We start from the raw sequence: 24,585 nt of genomic DNA on the forward strand, positions 1-24,585 counted from the left end.
ATGTGTGTGACTGGAACCTCTTAAACATATACATTTGGAATCTTGAAATAAATAATTCTACAATAATTGCTGATGTAACTATCCCAATATTGATTTAGAGAAATATATATTACCTTTAGTAACTAATTTAAGCACATCAACTCAATACTATCTTAAAGAAGACTGAAAATTTCTGGTTACAAAGGAGGTTCTCATTTATTTTCAAGAGGTCGTTTCAACTATTTATGTTAAATGCGCATAGCAAATTTAGAAGCATAAGTGGCTAATCTGTTGCATTATCAGGTCATAGAAACCTCCACCTTAGAATTGGCAAAGACCTTGGCTATCATGTACTTTAACAACTCATCAAATTATCCTCCATGTTCTATTATCCTCTGTATTCTCTTAATTCCAGGGCCATCAATTTACTTTTGGAAAGAGCTAATAATAGAACCTCCCACCTCCTAGGCAATCCATTTTCCATTAGAACAACTTCGACAACAAAAACAACAACAAAAGAACAACTCAAAAATATTTTTTTCTACTCACCAAACCAGTTTCATCCACACCTTTGGGCCATGATGAATTAAACCACTCATTCTTCTAATGACAACCCTTCTTTCCTTAAATATTTGAATAGAGTGGCTACATGACAGAAAACTTATTTTATCTGGGTTAAACATGCTAAGTTATTTAAACTCTCATTTGAACACTGAATCCTTCATTCTCCAGTTCACTATTCAGTACTCTATTTTTTAAGGGTATGGCCTTGTAAGTGGACACTAATAAACATATTTAAAATTCCACTTTCATTTTTAAATATTATCAAACACATAGATTGCAGAAGACATTGTAGTAGGCAAGCAGCATTAGGTGCTTACATTTGTTAAAAATCAAAATTATAATACTGGTGATGTCAACAAATACTTGTTTACTATACTGCTTTATAGTTGAAAAACCATTAATAAAATTATTTTCTTATATTTTCTCAGAATTTGTGTGAAGTAGGTAAGACAAGTCTTTTTAATCTACATGTTAATTTAAAAACTGTGACTCCCCAAGATGAATAACAGATAATTCCAGGAATATTATTCAGGTTTTCTAACACCAAAGATCAGGTCTTGTCTGCTACAGACATCAATTACTTTTATCTTCCATAAAAATAATTTTGATTCCTAAGTAGTAAAGGGGGAAAATATCTCTCACAGATCTCCATTATTTTAGAAAACACATACTTTTAGTTAACATTGGTGAAAAACTGAGACCTTGTTCTTTAACAGAGGCTGCAATTTTTTTTTTTACATTAGAAAGAGTATTTTTTTTAAGAGCTTATTTATTTTGGAGAGAGAGAAGAGAGAGAGAGCATGGGGATCAGGGACTGGCAGGGGGAGAGAGGGAGAATCTTAAGCAGACTCTGGGCAGAGTGCAGAGCCCAGGGCTCATTTTCATGACCTTGAGATGAGGGTCCTGAGATTATGACCTGAGCCTAAATAAGAGTTTAATCCACTGGGCCACCAGGCACCCCCATTAGGAAAAGAATCATAGATGTCACAGTTCGGGGGTGGGGGGGAACCAATAAAAGAGATGTGTGTAACCCAAAGCATGAAGACCTTGCCAGCAGGAGAAAAGTAAAGAAAATCTACAGCATACATTATTAAGAATTTTTTTCATGAAATTAGAGTACTAAGAGTACTAAGATTTAATAGAGCTCTATCGATATAAAAAAGAAACTTCTGGAAATTGGCTCAATGCAAAGACTAAGAAAACTAAGCAGTTATCAAAGAAAATTTTTAAACTTTCCTGTTCAAGTAAAACAAATAAAAGGAATAATCTCACCTGAACAAGGGAGTCTTCCTCTTTACAAAAACCTGAATCTTCCTGAATCAAAAGAGGCTCGCTTTTCCCACAGCTCTCCTGGCTGATGAGCGTGTCCGCGTAGTTGGGCTGGGGGAAGATCACGTGACTCTTGCGCGAGTCCGCGGTCAGGGAGACCTCGTGCGAATAGGTCTGCAGGAAAGCCCGCACCCCGTCCACGCCCACGAAGTGCGAGGCCGGCACGCCCACCAGCCCGCCTCCCGAAGCCTGGAGCAGACGCGACGCGTGCCAGCGCCTCAGCCTGAGCGCCAGCAGCACGATGACGAAGGCGAGGAAGACGCAGGAGACTGCCGCCACCGCCACCACCAGATAGAGCGTGAGGTCCGAATCATCTGGGTCGGCGGGGGTCCCGATGCTGCCCAGGTCCGCCAGGACGTCCGGGATGCTGTCGGCCACGGCCACGGTGAGCGTGACGGTGGCCGACAGAGGGGGCTGCCCGTGATCCTGCACCGCCACCACCAGACTCTGCTTGAGCGCGTCTCTGTCCAGCAGGGCCCGCGCTGTGCGCACCTCGCCCGTGTGCAGCCCCACCGCGAAGAGCCCTGGCTCGCTGGCCTTGAGCAGGCGGTAGGACAGCCAGGCGTTCTGGCCAGAGTCTCTGTCCACCGCCACCACCTTGGTGACCAGGTAGCCGGGTTCTGCAGAGCGGGGTGCCAGCTCCACGCCTGTGGAACCGTCAGTGGGGAGGGTGGGATACAGGATCTCTGGTATGTTGTCATTCTGGTCCACAATGAAAATATTCAAGGACACATTGCTGCTGAGTGGTGGGTCTCCGCTGTCCTGCGCTGTTACTCTCAACTGCAGGTCGCGGAACTGCTCATAGTCGAAGGAGTGCAAGGCATACAGGATGCCTGTGTCAGAGTTGATGGACACATAGGAGGAGAGGGAAGCCCCCTGGAGAGTGTCTTCAGACAGGGAGTAAGTGACTCGAGCATTCTCCTGGCTGTCCGCGTCATGTGCAGTCACAGAGAAGATGGAGGCACCTCTGGGATTGTTTTCAGGGATGTAGACAGAATAGGAGGACTGAGGGAAGGCAGGTGGATTGTCATTGATATCTGCCACGTTTAGGTAGATAAGTGTTTCTGTAGACAAAGGTGGAATTCCTTTGTCTGTAGCTGTTATAGTGATGTTGTACAAGGATACCTGTTCTCGATCTAGTACTGTATTGGTCACTAATTGATAATAATTGTCTACTGATTTTTCCAGTTCAAATGGCAGACTTCTTGAGATGGAACAGGTTACCAGGCCATTCAGGCCAGAGTCTCGATCATATACTTGAAAAAGAGCAATTACTGTTCCTGGAGGCGTACTTTCAGCAACTGATCTACTTCCAGATGTAACTACCACTTCTGGTACATTATCATTTACATCCAAGATAGTTATTAAGACTTTTGCTCTGTCGACTAGACCTGGCCGATCCCTGGCTTCAACATCCAACTCATAAAAGCTTGAGTCCTCATAGTCTAGATTTGCAGAAGTTGCTATTTCTCCAGTGGAAACATTCAAGCAGAAAATCTTTGAGATCTTTTCTGTTACCCTTAGGAAGGAATACGTTACTTCTGCGTGGACTCCTTCATCCTGGTCTGTAGCATTTACCGACAATACTGGTGTACCTACTGGCAGATTTTCAGGAACACTCACAGGGTAGACAGGCTGAGTAAACACTGGAGCATTGTCATTCACGTCTAGGACAGTCACCAGAATTCGCGCAGTGCCTGAGCGAACAGGGTCACCGCCATCCACAGCAGTAAGGACCAGGTGGTGAACGGCCTCTCCCTCCCGATCCAGGGCTCGCTCCAGCACGAGCTCTGGATATTTGGGCCTATTGGCTTCGCTCCACACATCCACTGAGAAGTGACTGTTCTCGCTGAGTCTGAATCCCTGAAGAGAGTTCATTCCCACATCCAGGTCATAGACCTCCATTAGTGGAAAACGAGAGGATGGGACTGCATTTTCCAGAATTTTCACTTCTAATTCTTCCCTGAAGAATCGGGGTGTATTGTCATTAATATCCACTATTTCCACTTCTATGGGATAAAGATTCAGTTTATCCTCAATAAGGATGTTAAAACTCACCAGACACGGTGCAGTCTGGGCACACAGCTCCTCCCGGTCTATCCTGCCCGCGGTGACCAAGCTGCCGCTTCGCGGGTTCAGAGTGAAAAGCTGCGACCTACCTCTGGAGACAATGCGGACCCCGCGCTCTGCCAGCTCCTGGGGCTCCAGTCCTAGATCGTGGGCTATGTTTCCAACGAAGGAACCTTTGTCCAGCTCCTCAGGAATGGAATAACGGATCTGCCTGGCCCCGGCCTCCCACAGAGTCCCCAGAAGAATGAAGAGCACCACCATCCCGCTGCAGCACCGGCACTTTTGCAGAGCAGCCATTACTGGCTCCTTAAGGACTTCCTTGGGATTACGAGTAGCGGGAACAGGTTTGCAATCACTTTTGTGCTTCTCAGAATTGGAAGTCAAGCTCCGCAAACAAGTAGATCAGTTGAGAAGCGTTTTAAATTAGAATTTCTGCGCGGCTGGAGAGCTATCCTGTCTGATCTGGTTTTTGTGCTGGAGATATAACCCCAGTTCTCCTTGTTTTCCTTGCCCGGGTTAGTGAACAGCGACACTTAGAGTCCTAACTTAATACTGCACCATCTTTGTGAAACCATCATACAGAGAATTTTTGGCTAAATCTTGCTTAGGTGTCACTGGTAATATTTCTCGCCCCAAAAGAATAAAAGAGAAATTTTGAATAATTTTAGATGTTTCCTTGGAATTTGCCACTCATTTTTGTGTTATCGCTCTTAGGGCCTTGGAGAACAGAAATAAGATTACACTTGTTTTTTTTTTCCATCTTTTCCATCCGCCAGTGTTTCTGTGTATTTGTAAGATTACACTTTTATGTAAATCTTTAATTTTCACATTCCACCATCATTTATATTTGCCCCATTTGCATTTTTATGATTTAAGGTCTTATTTAAACTCTAATTAGTTAACATATAGTGTAATATTAGTTTCAGGAATAAAATTCAGTGATTCATCACTTATATATAACACCCAGTGCTCATCACAAGTGCCCTCCTTAATACCCATCATCCACTTAGTCCACTCCCTGTCCACCTCCCCTCCAGCAACCCTCAATTTGTCCTCTATAGTTAAAAGTCTTTCTTATTTGTCCCATTTCCAATAAGGGCACCAACAACAACACATTTAGAACCAATCCACCTACTGCCAGTTACAAGTATTGCCTTTTTTAGATGTCACTATTTTATTAACACGTAGAATAAATAACCTTAGGCAATATTTCTGTATACCTTTTAAAAAATGAAAGGGGGTGCTTGGCTGGCTCAGTTGGAGGAGACTGCAACTAATCTTAAGATTTTTTTTTCTAAATATATTATTTCTTCACTTGAGAGAGAGCATGAAAGAGGGGAAGAGCAGAGGGAGAAACAGACTCCTCACTGAGCAGGGAGCATAACCCAGGGCTCAATCCCAGGACCCAGAGATCATGAGTTGAGCCGAAGGCAGATGCTTAACAAACTGATTCACCCAGGTGCCCCAGAGACTGCAACTCTTGCTCTTGGGGTTGTGAGTTTGAGCTTCCTGCTGGGTGTAGAGAGGACTTAAAAGAATTTTTTAAAGTTTAAAAAAATAAAAACATGAAAAGAAAGTGAAAATATTTTGACTATAATGACAAAAATTTATATATTATATACAAAACAGTTTAGGATTAACTGCATTGAGACTAAGTAAACCACTTAATTGCCTACATTTGTGTTTAATTATATATTTATAATATGTTTCCCAATCACAGTATGATACTAATGTATCAAAAATGTTTCAGCATATATGGCTTAATATTTAATAAAAATTTCAAGACCATCACAAGGCCACTTCCCATGAAAGACTGCAACACAGATAAACGAACAAAAAATTCTAACAATCCCCCCCATGTGACGCCCAGAAAAATCAATAAAACACAATAAAATCAGGGCATACTTAACCTGTATATGTTTTACTTCTATCATAATTATTGACCTCTAGTTACAATTATGGAAAGAAAGGGTTTTGAAGCAACTCACCTGTTGCAAACTGACTGAATTAGAAGTCATTTGGGGATCTGCATTACTGGTACTTTCAAACCAAGAGGCTTCATTACACAGAAGATCTTGTGGAATATTTTCAGGCTTTATATTGAGAAATTTAAACTCAGTCTTTGAGGAATGTGAGGCAGCACATAAATTGTAAGAATAAGGCAAAGTCCCTTCGCTGAAGTTGGGGAGAACCCCAGATTCGGTCTTGGAGCAGACATTAGTCTGAAAGCAGCTCCAGGAGGCAGGGCTGGAGGAGCGGCGCAGGCTCAGCGCAACCGCCAGAATCACCGCGAGGAGGAACAACACCGAAATCAGGGCCAAAGCCACTACCAGGTAAAACTGCAGCTCATCCTGGGGATCAGAGGGCTCCGGGCGGTCGCTGACATCCGGCAGCACCTCCTGTAAGCTGTCGGCGAAAACCAGGAGCAGCGTGGCCGTGGCCGAGAGCGGCGGCTGTCCCCCATCCCGCACAGCGACCAGCAGGCGCTGGCGGGCCGCGTCCCGGTCGCCCAAAGCACGCGCCGTGCGCACCTCGCCCGTGCGCAGCCCCAGGCTGAAGAGTCCCGGCTCGCTGGCCTGCAGCACGTGGTACGACAGCCAGGCATTGTGTCCCGAGTCGGCGTCCACCGCCACCACCTTGGTGACCAGGTAGCCGGGCTGCGCGGCGCGCGGCACCGTGTCGAACAGCGCCGAGCCGTCGGGCCCCAGCGCCGGGTACAGCACCCGCGGCGCGTTGTCGTTGCGGTCGCCCACCAACACGCGCAGGCTCACGTTGGCGCTGAGCGCGGGCGAGCCCTGGTCGCGCGCCTGCAGGGTCAGCTCGAAGGCGCGCAGCTGCTCGTGGTCGAAGGCGCGCTGCGCGAACACCACCCCGCTCTGCGCGCTCACGGACACGTAGGACGCCAGCGCCCGTGTTTCCAGGTCGCTGGCCACGATGGAGTAGGAGACGCGACCGTTGGGCCCCAGGTCGGGGTCGGAGGCGCTGACTTGGGCGATGGAGGCTCCAGGACGGTTGTTCTCGGCAATGTGAACCAAATAGAAAGGATGTTGGAAAACTGGCGCATTGTCATTGACATCGATTATGTTCAAGGTGACACTTCTGTTGGAGGAGAGAGGCGGCTTTCCCCTGTCTGTGACTGTGATGGTGATATTGTATTCTGGAGTCTGTTCTCGATCTAGGGCTCCATCCGTGACCAACTTGTATGTATTTTGTGTATCTTGAACTATCTTAAATGGGAACTTTCCTTTTAGTTGGCAAAAAACTTCCCCATTAAATCCAGAATCCAGGTCACGTGTTTTGATCAGGGCAACAACAGTCCCCAGCTCAGCATCTTCTTGAATATGTTTAGATTCAGAATCCAAGGTTACCTCAGGAGCATTGTCATTTTCATCCAAAATATCTATTTGTATTTTACAGTGTGCGGTGTGTCGTCCACCATCCTTTGCTTCCACCCCAATTGTGTAGCTCTCACTCTCTTCAAAGTCCAGTTCTCCACCAGTGGTGAGTTCCCCTGTTTTACTGTCCAGCTTGAACAGTTGTCTCACTACATTGCCAGTGTTGATGAAAGCATATGTGATCTCAGCATTGACCCCCTCATCCAAGTCAGTGGCCATCACACTTAGTACAGAGGAGCCCGTGGGCAGGTTCTCTTGAACAGTGGCCCTATACACATCCTGGGTGAACACTGGTGGGTTGTCATTTGCATCTGCCACAACCACCCTTACCTGGGTAGTGCAGCTTCTGGCTGGGTCCCCCCCATCCACAGCGGTGAGGACCAGGTGGTGGCAGGACTGCTCTTCCCTGTCCAGGGGAGTCTTCACTGCCAGTTCTGGGTACCTACTGCCATCTGGGTTCTCCTTCTGAATCAAAGAGAAGTGCGGATTGGGGCTAAGGTAGTATCGCTGCAGGGAATTGACACCTACATCTAAATCTTGAGCGGATTCCAGGGAAAAAGTGGCTCCAGTTAGGGCCAGTTCACTGATTTCCAGTTCAGTGATATTTTGGCTAAAGGTCGGTGGGTTGTCATTGACATCCTGAATTACCACACTTATATGAAAGAAGTTCAAAGGCTTTTCCGCGACCATTTCGAATTCTAGAACACACGTTGACTTCTTGCCACAAATCTGCTCTCGGTCTATACGGTCGCTCACAAGTAAGTCCCCGTTCTCAGTACTCACTGTAAAGAATTTCTTCTGTGCACTAATCCGCAGGTTTCGGGTAGGCAAATCTCGCATGCCAAGCCCCAGATCCTTGGCGAGGTTCCCCACCAGTGAGCCCATGGCCAGCTCCTCGGGAATAGTGTAGCGGACCTGCTCTGGGAGCACCGGACAGAACAAAGACAGCAAAAAGAGAAATGGCATTCGTCTCCGCCCAGCCGGGCCCTTCTGTCCCAAGCGGTCTCCCATCCCCATTTCTGCGACGTTGCCTTTCTGATTCCGAAGAGCTACGATCGCTAAATGATCCCAAGAACTCTCTGAGCAGGAGTAATTCCTTGATTTGTCTTGGCAGGCAGATTCTCTGACAGATATCTCGGCGGCAGAGAACCGGAGAGTGAGTGTCCAGTTACCGCGGTTCCGCCGTGGGGAGGCGATTTCTTTGCGTCGGGAGAAGCTGATACTACGCTCAGTACTAGCCAACAGCGGCACCCCGCGTCCCGGCTGCAGAACTGCAGTAGTGGTTACTAAATGAGCTCTAAATCAGGAGTGGCTTAAAAGAAAATTCTACTGTATCCTTATACAGATACTCATTCTTCCAATTTTACAAGGATTTTTAACATCTTAAATATTTACTATATCTCCGATCTGGCAGTCATTTTATTTGAATCTGAACTTTACCCATCTAAATCAAGTGAGTTTTACTCCTCAAAGAGCAGAGGTAACTTGCTTGAAGATGTTTACTGACATCGTCGTGGTTTTTGTTTCCATTTTCATAAAATGGTCATAATAACTTCTTCCCTGTGTTCCTTAGTAAAACTGAAGACCAAATGAAATGATATGCAGAAAATGACACAAATGAAAGTACTGGTGGTGGCGAGGGCAGAAAGTATAATATGAAAATTCTTGAAATATCAGCTTGATAGTATGATTATTCCACTTGTTTCTTTTCTTCTAACTTACAAACGTTACAAATCTCATAGCTTTTAGTTTTAGCCTATGTTTCATTTCCTTCTATATTATCATTACACGTTACCCCCAAACTAGACAGGTAAGCAGAGACTGGTTGTCCTTACAAAATAAAAGTATGGTAAGAAGCAAGAAACTCTCAAAAAAAGAAGTAAGAAACTCTTTTCCTTAGTTTCCAAGTGTCTATGTTTAACTGACCATGATTTTAAAACTATCCACCGATTTTATTTTTTCCACACTAGACTACCATTGTCTTTAACTGTACTGTTTCTTCTCAAGCCACTTAGCAATAGTGAGCTATTTGAAATTTGGGAATGAAGTATGAGTCCTTATATGTCCTTATATGTTGTCCCCAGATCACGATCAGATCATCCTAACTCTTTGTACTGACATTCTTTACATGTCAATTTTCATGTTTCTGATAGGTGTCTTATAGGGTTGTTTTTTTTTTAAGATTTGATTTGTCAGTGAGAGACAGACAGAGAGCACACAAACAGGGGGAGCAGCAGGGAGAAGGAGAAGCAGGCACCCCACTGAGCATGGAACTAGATACAGGAGTGGGATCATGATCAGAGCTGAAGGCAGATGCTTAACCAACTGAGCCATCCAGGTGTCCTGGGCCCTCACTGTTTTAATTCAGTTTCTAAACTAGAATCTTCATAAAGAAATTTTTTAAACCTATACAATACATCGTAATTCTACAACTTAGCAGGTAGGTAGCAATGTTGAACTCATAGTGGAATAGCATTAGACATCGTAAACTACTCATTGTATTCAGGATTCTAGACAGAAACTCACCCACATATCTACTTCATACAAACATAAAAAACATAGACTCAAGACTTCGCTCCAAAACATGACTGAAGAAGTGCCTTTCCAGCATGTTATGAACACTTGAAGGAGAGTTATATTTTCAGAGCACATATGAAACTAAAGATTCAAATATGTAAACAATTTTATAGTATATATAGTATATATGCTCAGAGTGTTATATCAAGCATTTTATTACCTAAAGTCTATTGAAGTTTATATAGAGATTTAAGAGGTATTTCCCATTGCATGAAAAAGTTAATATAGGACACATATCCAAAATGTATAACCTTTTCTTTAAACTGTAACAAAAAAATTATTTGTTATAAAATATAATGGAAAAGTGAGTTTTCATGTAGGAGGGAATGATCTCAGTCTCCATCATACAGATTCTCAGTACTCTTTGGATGCATTCACTATTCAGTGAAACTGCACATTTTACACTGCAATCAGATATATCCATATATAAATATAACTGGATCTCCTTCAGTATCTAAATATTGGATCCCCTTGAAGTAATTATTTAAAAAACAAAAATCAGGTGCTCATAGGTTCCCACATCTAACAACAAACCCTTGTTTGGTCAGGTAATGTAGCCTACCATCCCACCATAGTATTTTATTGCTTTTTCTTCCATTTAGTTCACTTTGCAGCTGATGAGGTTGTTGAAAGTACAATATTTGAAAGATTAAAAATCTTAAGGAGAAGCATCTAAAAATCATCTTCAGTAAATCAGATGTGAAAATGAAGAGGGCAGTTCTTCCATACACAACAAACACTCAAGAATTTGAGACCCATAGACGGGCATTTCATTAAGAAAAATTATTTAAGAAGAGCATATCCCTGAGAAATGAATTTTAAAATTTCAATTTTTTATGTTGAATTGCTTTTCCAAGTACAAATCTTAAGACTCTACTAATAAAGCAGAATTGTACCGACATATGCATAGATGCAAACATTCAAGTAGATACTGATTCTGAAAAATGAAGAGATTATCTCTTACCAGAAGTGCCAGGTGTAGGGATTTAATGAATGTAGCAGAATCTAATTCTTTGGAGACTTTAAACTATCACAGAATAAAGTGGAGTTTTTAAGATTTATTTATTTTCAGAGAGAGCTTGTGGGGGTGAGGGTGTGAGAAGCAGACGGATAGAGAAATCTCAAGCAGACTCCCTGTTGAGCCAGGAGACCCAAGCAGGACTCGATCCCATGACCCCAAGGTCCATGACCTGAGCGCAAATCAAAAGTCCCACACTTAACTGACTGAGCCACCCGGGTGCCCCAAATAAAGTACAGTTTTAAAGTTCCTTCTCACTGATTTCTTATATCAACAAATATACATGTAATTATAGTAATTACACGGGTTAACCCCAAATTCCCAGACTTGAGAATGCCACAGACTATGAATTTAATCTGTTTTTCTGATTTTTTACCATGTCGAAGTTTTCTATATTCTTCCATTGACTTATTAAAATAGTCTAAATTATTTCCTTATGCAAACAGCAGGTATACTAAATTCTCAGTGCTGTATACTATCCTTTCCAAAACATATTCACTACTGGTGTTCACACAAATATCCAAAAGAGAACATTATATCTAACAGCTTGGACTAATCAAACAACTCTTCTATTAACACAGTAACAGTTCTAGTATAAGAAAATTTTGACTAAAGTGATTATGATTACTTTCTTTTAAGCCTATGGATATCAACTAGACTGTCTTGAAATCCACGTATTGAAAAAAGATATTATACACAAAATATAACTTGAAAACAAATGGAGACAGCATCATCAAATTAAGTCGATCTCTAAATGAAACGTACAATGATTCAGTATTTACATAATTAACCGATTTTGAATGTGGCAGATAAATGATTAGGAAACAAATGAAAAAAAGCTACAAGCAACCATACTGAAAAAGAAATCTCACCTGAACAACTCCTAGTTCTTCATTTACATTTATCTTCTCAGATACCAGAAGAGGCTCGCTTTTCCCACAGCTCTCCTGGCTGATGAGCGTGTCCGCGTAGTTGGGCTGGGGGAAGATCACGTGACTCTTGCGCGAGTCCGCGGTCAGGGAGACCTCGTGCGAATAGGTCTGCAGGAAAGCCCGCACCCCGTCCACGCCCACGAAGTGCGAGGCCGGCACGCCCTCCAGCCCGCCTCCCGAAGCCTGGAGCAGACGCGACGCGTGCCAGCGCCTCAGCCTGAGCGCCAGCAGCACGATGACGAAGGCGAGGAAGACGCAGGAGACTGCGGCCACCGCCACCACCAGATAGAGCGTGAGGTCCGAATCATCTGGGTCGGCGGGGGGTCCCGATGCTGCCCAGGTCCGCCAGGACGTCCGGGATGCTGTCGGCCACGGCCACGGTGAGCGTGACGGTGGCCGACAGAGGGGGCTGCCCGTGATCCTGCACCGCCACCACCAGGCTCTGCTTGAGCGCGTCTCTGTCCAGCAGGGCCCGCGCTGTGCGCACCTCGCCCGTGTGCAGCCCCACCGCGAAGAGCCCTGGCTCGCTGGCCTTGAGCAGGCGGTAAGACAGCCAGGCGTTCTGGCCAGAGTCTCTGTCCACTGCCACCACCTTGGTGACCAGGTAGCCCGGCTCTGCAGAGCGGGGTGCCAGCTCCACACCTGTGGAGCCATCGGTAGGAATGCTGGGGTACAAGATTTCGGGGGCATTGTCATTCTGATCCAGGATGAGCAATCTCAGTGACATGTTGCTATTAAGTGGGGGGTCTCCACTGTCACTCGCCATTACCTGCAGCTGCAGGTCTTTAACCTGCTCATAGTCAAAGGAGCCAAGAGCATACAGGATGCCTGTGTTGGAATTAATGGAGACATAGGAGGATACAGGCATTCCTTGAAAGGTGTCCTCAGTCAGAGAGTACGTGACCTTGGCGTTGTTGCCACTATCAGGGTCATGCGCAGTCACAGATGAGATTGAGATGCCTCTGGGATTGTTTTCCAGGATATAGGTGGAGTATGAGGTGTGAGGGAAGATGGGAGGGTTGTCATTGATGTCTGCCACAGTCAGGGAGATCTGGGTTTCTGTAGACAAGGGTGGGTTTCCAAGGTCAATGACAGTGACTGTGATGTTATAATCTGAGATCTCTTCTCTGTCCAAGGCTTTTGTTGTCAATAAGTGATAGTAATTATCAACTGACTTTTCCAATTTAAAAGGCAAATTCCTGGGGATAGAACATAGAATCTCGCCATTCTCTCCAGAATCAGCATCGTGTACACTAAACAGTGCAATTACGGTTCCAGGAGGACAGTCTTCAGAGATGGAACTAGCAAGAGAGGTGAGGATCACTTCTGGGGCATTGTCATTCACGTCCTGTACTGTGATCAGTACCTTAGCGCTGGCCAGAAGAGCACCCCCATCCTGAGCTACCACTTCCATGAGGTAGAACCTGGATTCTTCATGATCCAGTGATTGCAGAGTTGAGATTTCACCCAGGTTTGAGTCAAGTTTGAAAGTCTCTGAAATTTTGTCTTCCTCATTGCGAAAAGAGTATGTTATTTCCCCATTTATTCCCTCATCTGGATCCGTGGCAGTTAGCGTAAGCAGCCGAGTGCCTACCGGTATATTCTCTGGTACACTCAATGTGTACTCGGAACGAGTGAACAAGGGCGCGTTATCGTTTGCGTCAAGGACCATCACACGTATGTGCATAGTACTAGAGAGTATGGGGTCTCCGCCATCTAAAGCTGTGAGGAGGAGGTCGTGGACAGCCACTTTCTCGCGGTCTAAGGGCCGTTCCAGTACAAGCTCCGGATATTTTTGTCCATCAGCTCCACTTTTCTCCTCCAGAGAGAAATGCATATTGTGGCTGAGCTGATAACTCTGGAGGGAGTTCACACTCACATCAGCATCTCGAGCGAAGGGAAGCACTAATCGCGTTCCAGGAGCCGCATTTTCATTAACTTTTACTTTTATTTCCTCATCCCGGAAACGCGGAAAGTTATCATTAATATCTATTATTTCTATTTCTACTCCGTACATCTTCATGTTATTCTCAACCAAGATATTAAAACTCACCAGACACGGCGTGCGCTGAGCGCAGAGCTCCTCTCGGTCTATCCTGTCCGCGGTAACCAAGCTGCCGCTTCGCGGGTTCAGAGCAAAAAGCTGCGTCCTACCTCTGGAGATGATGCGGACTCTGCGCTCCGCCAGCTCCCGGGGCTCCAGTCCCAGGTCCTTGGCGATGTTTCCCACGAAGGAGCCTTTGTCCAGCTCCTCCTGCACGGAGTAGCGGATCTGCTCGGCTCTGGCTCCCCATAGCGTCTCCAGGAGCAGAAACAGCAAGAGCGGCCCTATGCAGCCCCAACCCCTCAGTGGATCCGCCATTGCTTTCTCTCCGACCAGTTTTCTTAGTCCTAATTCCAGCCTGCTGTTTCCTTACTTCTTTCAAGCCAAAGGGAACATGTTACTTGACAGAAAAGCAAGCCTATTTCCTAAAACTTCTCCGGTCTGTGTTTGGTGTGGAAGGAGCAGGGAGTCAGGTCATAACGCAACCAGCTTTTCCACTTTGGTGAACAGCGACGCCCAGAGTCCTAACCAGTTACTACACCAATTCTGTTTCATTTCATAAATGTTTAATTATTTTTTATTTCTAATAATTTTGCTGTATCTTTAACCCATTATCAAGAGACATTGTTTATATTTAATTCTGAAAGAGCAAGTCTTCAACAAACCTTGAGATCAACATAATTATTAGATTGTTTTTTTTTCCTTAGGAAAGTTTTAATTAAGTGCCACTGAGCCTATGTCCTTTATTTACCTCTTACCTATATTAAGTCCGTTAAATCTGGATATCGGAATTCTTAATTTTGTAATTTTAAAATGGCATCTTTTATTAGGATGTATTTATTAAAATGTGTCCACTGTGCAGAAGAATGTCAAGAAAACAAACCTAGCTCCCATTGCACTTTTGCAAAAATGCCTACTGATTCAAGCAAATTGTATTAGATGTGATAAAAGAAAAAATAAAGGGGCATTTTGTTACTTGTAAGGACTTTGAGAAAGTTCCCAGATTTTCACACCAAGCATTTGGCAGCTACACTATATCAGACTAAGATTGAGCTGGGTTAACTACACATTATCTACATTTTTCTATTACCATGTCTAAATTGGAGTTAGGCATTTTACACTGACAGACTCTTGGGGAAATCAGTATAGTGACTGAAGGAAAGGGCTTTAGTTCATCACCTATGCAGAAAAACATGTCCAGATACTTAGTGAGAAGGCACTGAGTGGCCTTCTTACTATCTAATAATTACTTACTATCTAATAATTGAGAGAGATATTTAATATTATCACCTTCAAATGGTAGCAGGGGGAAAATGTCTCATGATTGGGAAAAGAGGACGTTACAGAGTCAATTAAGTGAGAAAAGCAATTTTTACCTAATGACATCTTCATAGGAAAAGAAAGAAAATGAAGATATTTTATATCTATAATTAGAAAATTCAAAAAAAGGTTTTAAGTAAACAATGTGAGTATAGTTTGCAAAATTTTTTCAATGTACAATTTTTCATAAAAGCAATCTGTTACTATGAATGAGAAAGATTTCTCCCATTTAATAAATACACTCATAAAACAGACACTGCAGACCTCAAAAGTTGCCCTTCCTTTAAAAACAGATCTGAGATATCAAGACACTTAGCTTGAAAAGACACTTAGAACGCTGGTCTACAATTCAGTTCTACTCATGCCCTGATGATGGCAAGCCATGACACTGAGAATTTTTTTTTCTTTTTTTGGTTCCCAGTTTTCCCAAACTAGCAACACAGATCTCTTTACTATGAAGTGTGAGAATTCTAAGAGGAAGTAAAACTAAAACTGGGGTAATAAAGACCCTGAAGGTGAAAGGAATAGCTTAATTCCTACAGTAATGACATTTCAGAGGAAAGGAATATAAAGGTGAGGAAAAAAAGATAAGTATTTCATGTAATACAGGCCTGTAGTTATGGACAGATTAATCTCCTGTATCAGACAAAAACATATGTTGGGGATTTGGTTAGATACAACTAAGATAATTAAGGCAGAAAACTGCTTAAATTGAATCCACAAGACAAAATATGAAGTTGAGACTTAAACCCCAGTTCAGTGATTTGTTAACAAACACTGATACCCAAAGTGAAAATAAGTCAAGTAAATTAACGCTCACCTTTAAAATAACGTCTGATGCAAACGGGACCCCAGCGCCTTCATGATTTGTGTTTGGTACCCAAGAGACATCTTCACAGAGAAGATCCTGAGAGGGAGTCACTTCTGGGGTGACAGTAAGAAAATTAAACTCTGTCTTAGCTGATTGTGAGGCAACGCACAGATTGTAGGAATAAGGCAAAGTCCCTTCACCGTAGTTGGGAGGAATCACAGGTCCTGACTTGACACACAGACCAGGCTGAAAACAGCCCCAGGAGGCAGAGCTGGAGGAGCTTCGCAGGCGCAGAGCAACCGCCAGAATCACCGCGAGGAGGAACAGCACTGAGATCAACGCCAAAGCCACCACCAGGTAAAACTGCAGCTCCGCCTGGGGATCAGAGGGCTCCGGGCGGTCGCTGACATCCGGCAGCACCTCCTGTAAGCTGTCGGCGAAAACCAGGAGCAGCGTGGCCGTGGCCGAGAGCGGCGGCTGTCCCCCATCCCGCACAGCGACCAGCAGGCGCTGGCGGGCCGCGTCCCGGTCGCCCAAAGCACGCGCCGTGCGCACCTCGCCCGTGCGCAGCCCCAGGCTGAAGAGTCCCGGCTCGCTGGCCTGCAGCACGTGGTACGACAGCCAGGCATTGTGTCCCGAGTCGGCGTCCACCGCCACCACCTTGGTGACCAGGTAGCCGGGCTGCGCGGCGCGCGGCACCGTGTCGAACAGCGCCGAGCCGTCGGGCCCCAGCGCCGGGTACAGCACCCGCGGCGCGTTGTCGTTGCGGTCGCCCACCAACACGCGCAGGCTCACGTTGGCGCTGAGCGCGGGCGAGCCATGGTCGCGCGCCTGCAGGGTCAGCTCGAAGGCGCGCAGCTGCTCGTGGTCGAAGGCGCGCTGCGCGAACACCACCCCGCTCTGCGCGCTCACGGACACGTAGGACGCCAGCGCCCGTGTTTCCAGGTCGCTGGCCACGATGGAGTAGGAGACGCGACCGTTGGGCCCCAGGTCGGGGTCGGAGGCGCTGACTTGGGCGATGGAGGCTCCAGGAGGGTTGTTCTCCACAATGTGAACCAAATAGAAAGGCTGTTGGAAAACCGGCGCGTTGTCGTTGACATCTGCGATGTGCAGAGTGATGTTAGTCCTGGAGGAGAGGGGCGGCTTTCCCCTGTCCGTGGCCAATACAATAATGTTGTATTCTGGAATCTCCTCCCGGTCCAGAGGCCCATCTGTCACTAGCTTGTAATAGTTCTTCGAGTAAGATTTCAGCATAAAGTCGGCCTTTCCCAAGATTTGGCAGTAAACTTCTCCATTTTCTCCAGAGTCTCTATCCCTTGTTTTTATTAAGGCGATCACTGTTCCTGGTGGTGAATCTTCTGGCAGGGGAGTAAACACTGAAGTGACAATCACTTCAGGTGCACAATCATTCTCATCGACAATTTCAACTTGGATACTGCAGTGCGCTGCTAGATCTCCAGGATCTTTTGCTTCTACACTGAAAGTGTAACTATTAGCAATTTCAAAATCAAAATCATCCTTTGTTGTGATTTCTCCTGTTATTTTATCTAAGTTAAAGAACTGTTCCACTAGTTCGTCCACATTATGAAAGGAGTAAGTGATCTCTGCATTGACACCCTCGTCCTGGTCAGTAGCTGTTACTTGAAGCACAGAAAAGCCTCGGGGCACACCTTCCTGCAAGCTGACCTTGTATGTGTCCTGGATGAACACTGGGGGGTTATCGTTAGCATCAGTCACTTGGATTTGGATCTGAGCAGTGCCGCTTTGGGGTGGGTCCCCACCGTCCACAGCTGTTAGAACCAACTGATGGAAATTCTGTTCTTCTCTATCTAAAGAATGTTTCAGAACCAACTCAGGATATTTACGTCCATCTGCAGTCTGTTTCTCTGTGAGATCAAAGTGCTCATTGTCATTAAGATGGTATCTTTGCAGTGAATTTGGACCAACATCTGAATCCAGGGCCGGGTCCAGTGGAAACGTTTTACCTGGCTTGGTGGATTCTACAATTTTTAATTCAATCTTATTCTGTTTGAATAGCGGGGTGTTGTCATTTATATCCTGCACTATTACTGCTACATGGAAAATATTTAGTGGGTTCTCAGCGACAGTATCAAAATCCAGAATACACAGAGGCTTCTTTCCGCATATCTGCTCTCGGTCTATTCTGTTACTCACAAGTAAGTCCCCACTCTTAGGGTTTACAGTGAAATATTCTTTCTCCGCGCTAACCCGCAACTTCCGGGCTGGCAAGTCCTGGACACTGAGCCCCAGATCCTTGGCGAGGTTTCCTACCACTGAGTTTTGGGCCAGCTCTTCTGGAATTGAATACCGGATTTGATTCGGGAGAGCCCCGCGGAACAAAGACAGCAGGAAAGCCAACAATACCTGCCGCCACAGCGCTGGGCTGCTCCTCTCTGTGCTCTGCCTCATCCTGTCTCTCTCCACGGTGGCTCTGCTTTTTGGTAGGGAGGAGAAATAAGTCCTCCTTGGATGGCAAAGCCCAAATAGGGTCTCTCTTGCTGCTTTTGTTTTCTGTATCTGAATCTTTACTGGTCTCCTCTAAGTGGCTGGTTAGAGCAGGGAGTTACCCTCTAAGAGGCTCCCAAGAGCTTCTTCTCTCACTTTTTTGACCTACAGCGACACCCAGAGGTTTTCCGTGGAACCGTACCAATTGCTTGTAAACGTTTTCCAAATATATTTCTTTTCTGAATTTACAGAAACCATTTGTTATTAAAATGTATATATTCACATAGCTCCAAACTGAAAAGGTACTTACAACATACTGTCCTCCTCTCTGCTTTCAACAATACATTTCTCCCAGGAGAAGTAAGTGTTACATTTATTTGTGTGTACCATTCCAGAGATGTTTTGTACAGTGCAGATTTTTACGAATGTTATCCTCCCTTTAACATGTAAGTATACAATATAATATGTCTTGCATCTTGCTTTTTTCACTCATTATATCTTGAAATTATTTCGTATCAGTAGATAAAGATCTTTTCCGTTTATTTCTTCCATTATATTGTTGTACAATAAGTTACTTAACCAGAAATACTATTTTCTAAAAGAAACCCAGTGCCCATTCAAACAAAAATACATTTTCAGTGTGACATTACGGTAAAAATTATCTACTTCTGTCTTAGACATTTAAAGTATGTTTCACTCTGATTCTGGATCGTATTCCTAATGCCAGCATCCAAATATGCTTGACACAGTTTCAGGTCAATCGATATTTCCAAATTTTATTTTAAAGCTTCAGTATTTTAAATAATCTCCCCAGAATCTTTCTCAATATCATTTCCTCTCTCCTTTCCCCATGCCAGCTAACTGCATCATATGATGATCTGTTTTTTCTATGTATCACAACACAGTTTCCCACAAAGACAAAAGCATTTAGAAACTAAAATGCTCCTTTTGAATGAATTGAGGCATTGTCCACAATCTACTGCTACAATCCCTTCCTATCTAACACAACCTACTGCTACAGTTGCCTGCTATCTAAAGAGCACTAATTTGTGTGGCCCTAGACATTCATGAATTCTTAGTTAATTCACAGAACTTAAGGAAGGCACAAGGAACAAAAGTGTTGCATACCCCTCCCACACAAAATATTTCCCCCATATCAGATCATCCCAGAGCTATCTCAGAGCTAACCGAGAGTAACTTTCAGGAACAGGGATGAGGCCTACTTAATAAGTAGGATAAATCATATCAATTCAGAATCCAAGTTACCTAACCTTTATAAGTGACTCTCATGATGAAAAAGGAAAGTTTTGAAAGTTAGGTTTTCCTTAGAAATCGAGAAGGATCTCATAGTGATGCCATAATAGAAAATTTAGAAATTATTAAAATTACTCCTTCAGTCTACTTGAAGATGAATGAAATAAAATGGGCAATATTTTTTATAATCACAGAAATACACAAAGAAATCATACATAGTGACTGCTGATGCATCTCAGAAACTGCAACAACAAAATACTTGAAATACGTCAATCCAGTTGAGCAGCTATCCCCATTAAAATTATATCTAAAAGTTAATATTTTCTCCAGTATTTATAAGTTGCCACTGTTTAATTATATATCTTTTTAAGATTTTACTTATTTATTTGACAGCGAGATCACAAGTAGGCAGAGACGGAGGCAGAGAGAGAAGAGGAAGCAGGCTCCCGCAGAGCAGAGAGCCTGATGTGGGGCTCAATCCCAGGTCCCTGGAGACCACAACCCCGGCCCAAGGCAGAAGCCTAACCCACGGAGCCGCCCAGGTGCCCCTGCCACTGTTTAACTGTAATGGAAAATACCTTTTCAAGGTAAAAAAGAAAACTTAAAGCCAAGTGTAAAAAAGAGTAAATTTTAAAACAGTCTAGAATCAATAACAGCTTCGTAGAATACTTCACTATGCTTTTACACAATTGCCTTACATTTCTGTTCTTCTTCTTTTTAAAAAGATTTTATTCATTTATTTGGCAGAGAGATCACAAGTGGGGGGGCGGGGAGCAGGTTCCCACTGAGCAGAGAGCCCAATGCGGCGGGGGAGGGGGTGTTCATCCCAGGACCCTGAGATCATGACCTGAGCCAAAGGCAGAGGCTTAACCCACTGAGCCACCCAGGCACCCCTCTTCTTTTTTTCTTTTTTAAAGGTCATTCTCTAGGATGCCTGGGTGGCTCAGTTGGTTAAGCATCTGACTCTTGACTTCAGCTCTGGTCTTGTACTCGGGATTGTGAGTTCTAGCCCTGCCTTGGGCTTCACGCTGGGTTTGGCACCTACTTAAAAAAATAAAAAATAAAAGCAATCTCACCATCCAACATGGGGGCTCAAACTCATGACCCGAAGATCAAGAGTCCCATGCTCTACCTACTGAACAAATGCCCTGCATTTCACAGTTCTATTCTATCCTTTCATGCCTAAATGAAAATGGCACTTAAAGAAGAGAGGCTGAGGTATACAATTATGATACTGTTCCTGAAACTAAATGAAGACTACAAATGTTAAGTAATGACCTTTAAGTAGTAACTACTACTGATTATTCTTGAGGGATCATCTGCCTCTCCCTTTTATTTTTATTTATTCATTTTTATAGATGAAAGAGAGCATGCACAAGCAGAGGGAGCAGCAGGCTCCCAGTGGAGTTAAGAGCCTGAGGCGGGCTCCGTCCCACACCCTGGAATCATGACCTGAGCCAAAGGCAGACTCTTAACCAACTGAGACACCCAGGCGCCCCCATGCCCCTCCCCTTTAAAGTAATAGAATACTAAAAAAGAAGAGTCTTTTTTCACATATTACCTAATATGTCTATTACCTTATACAACTGGAGATGTTTATATAACTCTCTGCCTGTGTTTTGTGCGGCAAGATTAACTCACCTGTTGAAGACTAGGATCTCCTTTTGTTTCAAGTAAATCCTGAGTTACCAGAAGAGGCTCGCTTTTCCCACAGCTCTCCTGGCTGATGAGCGTGTCCGCGTAGTTGGGCTGGGGGAAGATCACGTGACTCTTGCGCGAGTCCGCGGTCAGGGAGACCTCGTGCGAATAGGTCTGCAGGAAAGCCTGCACCCCGTCCACGCCCACGAAGTGCGAGGCCGGCACGCCCACCAGCCCGCCTCCCGAAGCCTGGAGCAGACGCGACGCGTGCCAGCGCCTCAGCCTGAGCGCCAGCAGCACGATGACGAAGGCGAGGAAGACGGAGGAGACTGCCGCCACCGCCACCACCAGATAGAGCGTGAGGTCCGAATCGTCTGGGTCGGCGGGGGTCCCGATGCTGCCCAGGTCCGCCAGGACGTCCGGGATGCTGTCGGCCACGGCCACGGTGAGCGTGACGGTGGCCGACAGAGGGGGCTGCCCGTGATCCTGCACCGCCACCACCAGGCTCTGCTTGAGCGCGTCTCTGTCCAGCAGGGCCCGCGCTGTGCGCACCTCGCCCGTGTGCAGCCCCACCGCGAAGAGCCCTGGCTCGCTGGCCTTGAGCAGGCGGTAGGACAGCCAGGCGTTCTGGCCAGAGTCTCTGTCCACCGCCACCACCTTGGTGACCAGGTAGCCGGGCTCTGCAGAGCGGGGTGCCAGCTCCACGCCTGTGGAACCGTCAGTGGGGAGAGTGGGGTACAGGATTTCAGGGGCATTGTCGTTCTGGTCCACAATGAAAATATTCAAGGACACATTGCTGCTGAGTGGAGGGTTCCCACTGTCGCTGGCTCTCACCAATAGTTGCAGGTCTCTAAACTGCTCAAAGTCGAAGGAGCACAGTGCATACAGGACACCAGTATCAGAGTTGATGGAAACATACGAAGACAGAGACAGCCCATGGAGTGTGTCTTCAGCCAAGGAGTATGTGACTCTGGCATTCTCAATGCTGTCAGGGTCTTGGGCAGACATGGATAAAATGGAGGCTCCTCGGGGGTTGTTTTCAGGAATGTAGGCAGAGTAGGAAGCATGAGGGAAAGCAGGTGGGTTGTCATTGATGTCTGCCACCTGCAGTGAGATGTGAGTTTCTGTAGAAAGTGGTGGCATTCCATGATCAGTGGCAGTTACCGTGATATTATATTCTGAAACTTCTTCCCTGTCCAGTGTCCTGCATGTCAACAGCCGATGATAATTTCCATAGGTCTTTTCAAGTGTGAATGGCAGATTATCCAGAATAGAACATGTGACAAGGCCATTCTCTCCTGAATCACTGTCGTGCACATTGAAAAGTGCAATTACTGTACCTGGGGGAGAAGTTTCTTGGACAGAGCTGGTGAGAGATGTAACAGTGACTTCTGGAGCATTGTCATTTACATCCAAAACTGTCACCAATATCTTACTTCTGGCTCGGAGACCAGGTCCATCATGGGCTTCTACATCTATATCATAGAATCCAGAGTCTTCATAATCTAGATCCCCCAATACTGTTATGTCCCCAGTCAAAGAATTCAACTGGAATAGTTGGGACATTTTATCTCTCACTTTACGGAAAGAATAGGTTACTTCCCCATTGGCTCCTTCATCTGGATCAGTGGCTTTTACAGTGAGCAGCCGGTAGCCCACTGGCACGTTCTCTGGAACCTTCACGTGGTATTCTGGCTGAGTGAATACGGGAGCATTGTCGTTGGTATCCACAAGCGTTACATGAATCTTGACAGTACCAGAGTGAGCCAGGTTACCCCCATCAAAGGCGGTGAGAAGGAGGTGGTGAACCGCCTCCTCTTCTCTGTCTAGAGCAAGCTCCAGCACCAGCTCCGGGTACCTAATGCCATCCGCTCCACTTTGCACGTCTAGGGAGAAGTGAACATTAGAGCTGAGCTGGTAACCCTGCAGGGAGTTTATCCCAACATCTGGATCAAAAGCTTCAGGAAGAGGAAATCTTGTGCCAGGACTTTCATTTTCAGCAACTTTTATTTCCCTTTGCTCTGTCCCAAAGTTGGGCGCGTTATCATTAACATCGATGATCTCCACTTCTACTCCAAAAATCTTTACTTTGTCCTCCAGAAGAATCTCCAGGCTTATTACACACTTTGGAGATCTATCACACAGCTCCTCCCGGTCTATCTTACCCGCGGTGACCAAGCTGCCGCTTCGCGGGTTCAGAGCAAAGAGCTGTGTCTTACCTCTGGAGATGATGCGGACTCCGCGCTCTGACAGTTCCAGAGGCTCCAGTCCCAGGTCCTTGGCGATATTGCCCACGTAAGAGCCTTCCTCCAACTCCTCAGGCACTGAGTAGCGGATCTGTTCGGCCTGGATTTTCCACAGGGCCCCCAGGAGAACACAGATCCCGACCAGCCGGCTGCATTTTGGGCGATAAGGAGGAGCCGCCATTATCGCCCCGCCTCAGAGCAGCTTCCGCTTGGGCGTTTCTTCAGTGGAGACGGGAGAAGCCCCAGGATCCTCAAAGTCCAAGATTTTGTGCTTTCACCGTTGAACGTTGGAGTTCGGGGGTCCAGTCTTTAGCTTTCCTTAAGCCGCAGGGCTAATGCTTTGTGATGCAGAGATCTTTTGGTTTGGATTAAATTCCTGGTTATCTGTTTCACCTGATTGGTGAACAGCGACACTCAGAGTCCTAACCTGTTACTACAACCAATTCTTGGTGAAGAAAAGCACTACCTGTTTATACCATTTCTTTTCCACAACCTATTTTCCCTCCCAAAAATAAAATTCAAGCTCCTATTGTTTTATTTGCGATGGAAATCCAGGCATGATCCAAGGCTTACTGTACAATAAATCTTCCAAACCAATTTATTTATTTTCAAATAAAATATGGTGATTTTTCTAAGAATTTTTTCTCTTTTAAAACTCTTTTTAAGTTTTTCCATTATTTTTGTTCCTAGTCCATTTTCAGTGCAGTGCATTGTGTGAGGGGCACATTTATCCTTCCAAGAAACAAGGATGAACTTGAAGAATGAAAGAATAGGTGAAAAAACAGTGTCAGGTCAGGGAGGTTGGAGGTCTGAGCTCTAGGTCCTTACCTAGGCAGAAGCAAGTTTCCTCACATGAGTTGACCCTTTAGAATCTGGGACAACTTTTCAATTCTCTTATAAGAAAATATCTACTGTTCAAGAGCTAGTCTTTCTCCTGTTCAA

General features: G+C 45.1%; 1 protein-coding gene across 7 annotated transcripts in view; it reads right to left on the reverse strand.

Moving 5' to 3' along the window:
• Window positions 1–24,585, reverse strand: part of LOC123938945 (protocadherin gamma-C5) — a 172,539-nt gene that overhangs the window by 123,122 nt on the left and 24,832 nt on the right. The window contains exons 1-2 of one of the 7 annotated variants that reach the window (XM_046000754.1): window positions 23,617–23,949; window positions 21,401–23,283 (exon numbers count right to left, since the gene is read on the reverse strand). The exons of 3 other annotated variants lie outside the window; for them this stretch is intronic. In XM_046000754.1, the coding sequence (XP_045856710.1) occupies window positions 21,401–23,283; window positions 23,617–23,824 (2,091 nt within the window). In that variant the 5' untranslated portion in view covers window positions 23,825–23,949. Of the gene's footprint in view, window positions 1–1,815; window positions 4,411–16,048; window positions 18,566–21,400; window positions 23,953–24,585 lie in introns of those variants that run through there. 3 more of the 7 variants (XM_046000744.1, XM_046000749.1, XM_046000747.1) reach the window with 3 other exon arrangements.

Source organism: Meles meles, chromosome 3, assembly GCF_922984935.1.
Source record: "Meles meles chromosome 3, mMelMel3.1 paternal haplotype, whole genome shotgun sequence".
Classification (NCBI taxonomy): domain Eukaryota; kingdom Metazoa; phylum Chordata; class Mammalia; order Carnivora; family Mustelidae; genus Meles; species Meles meles.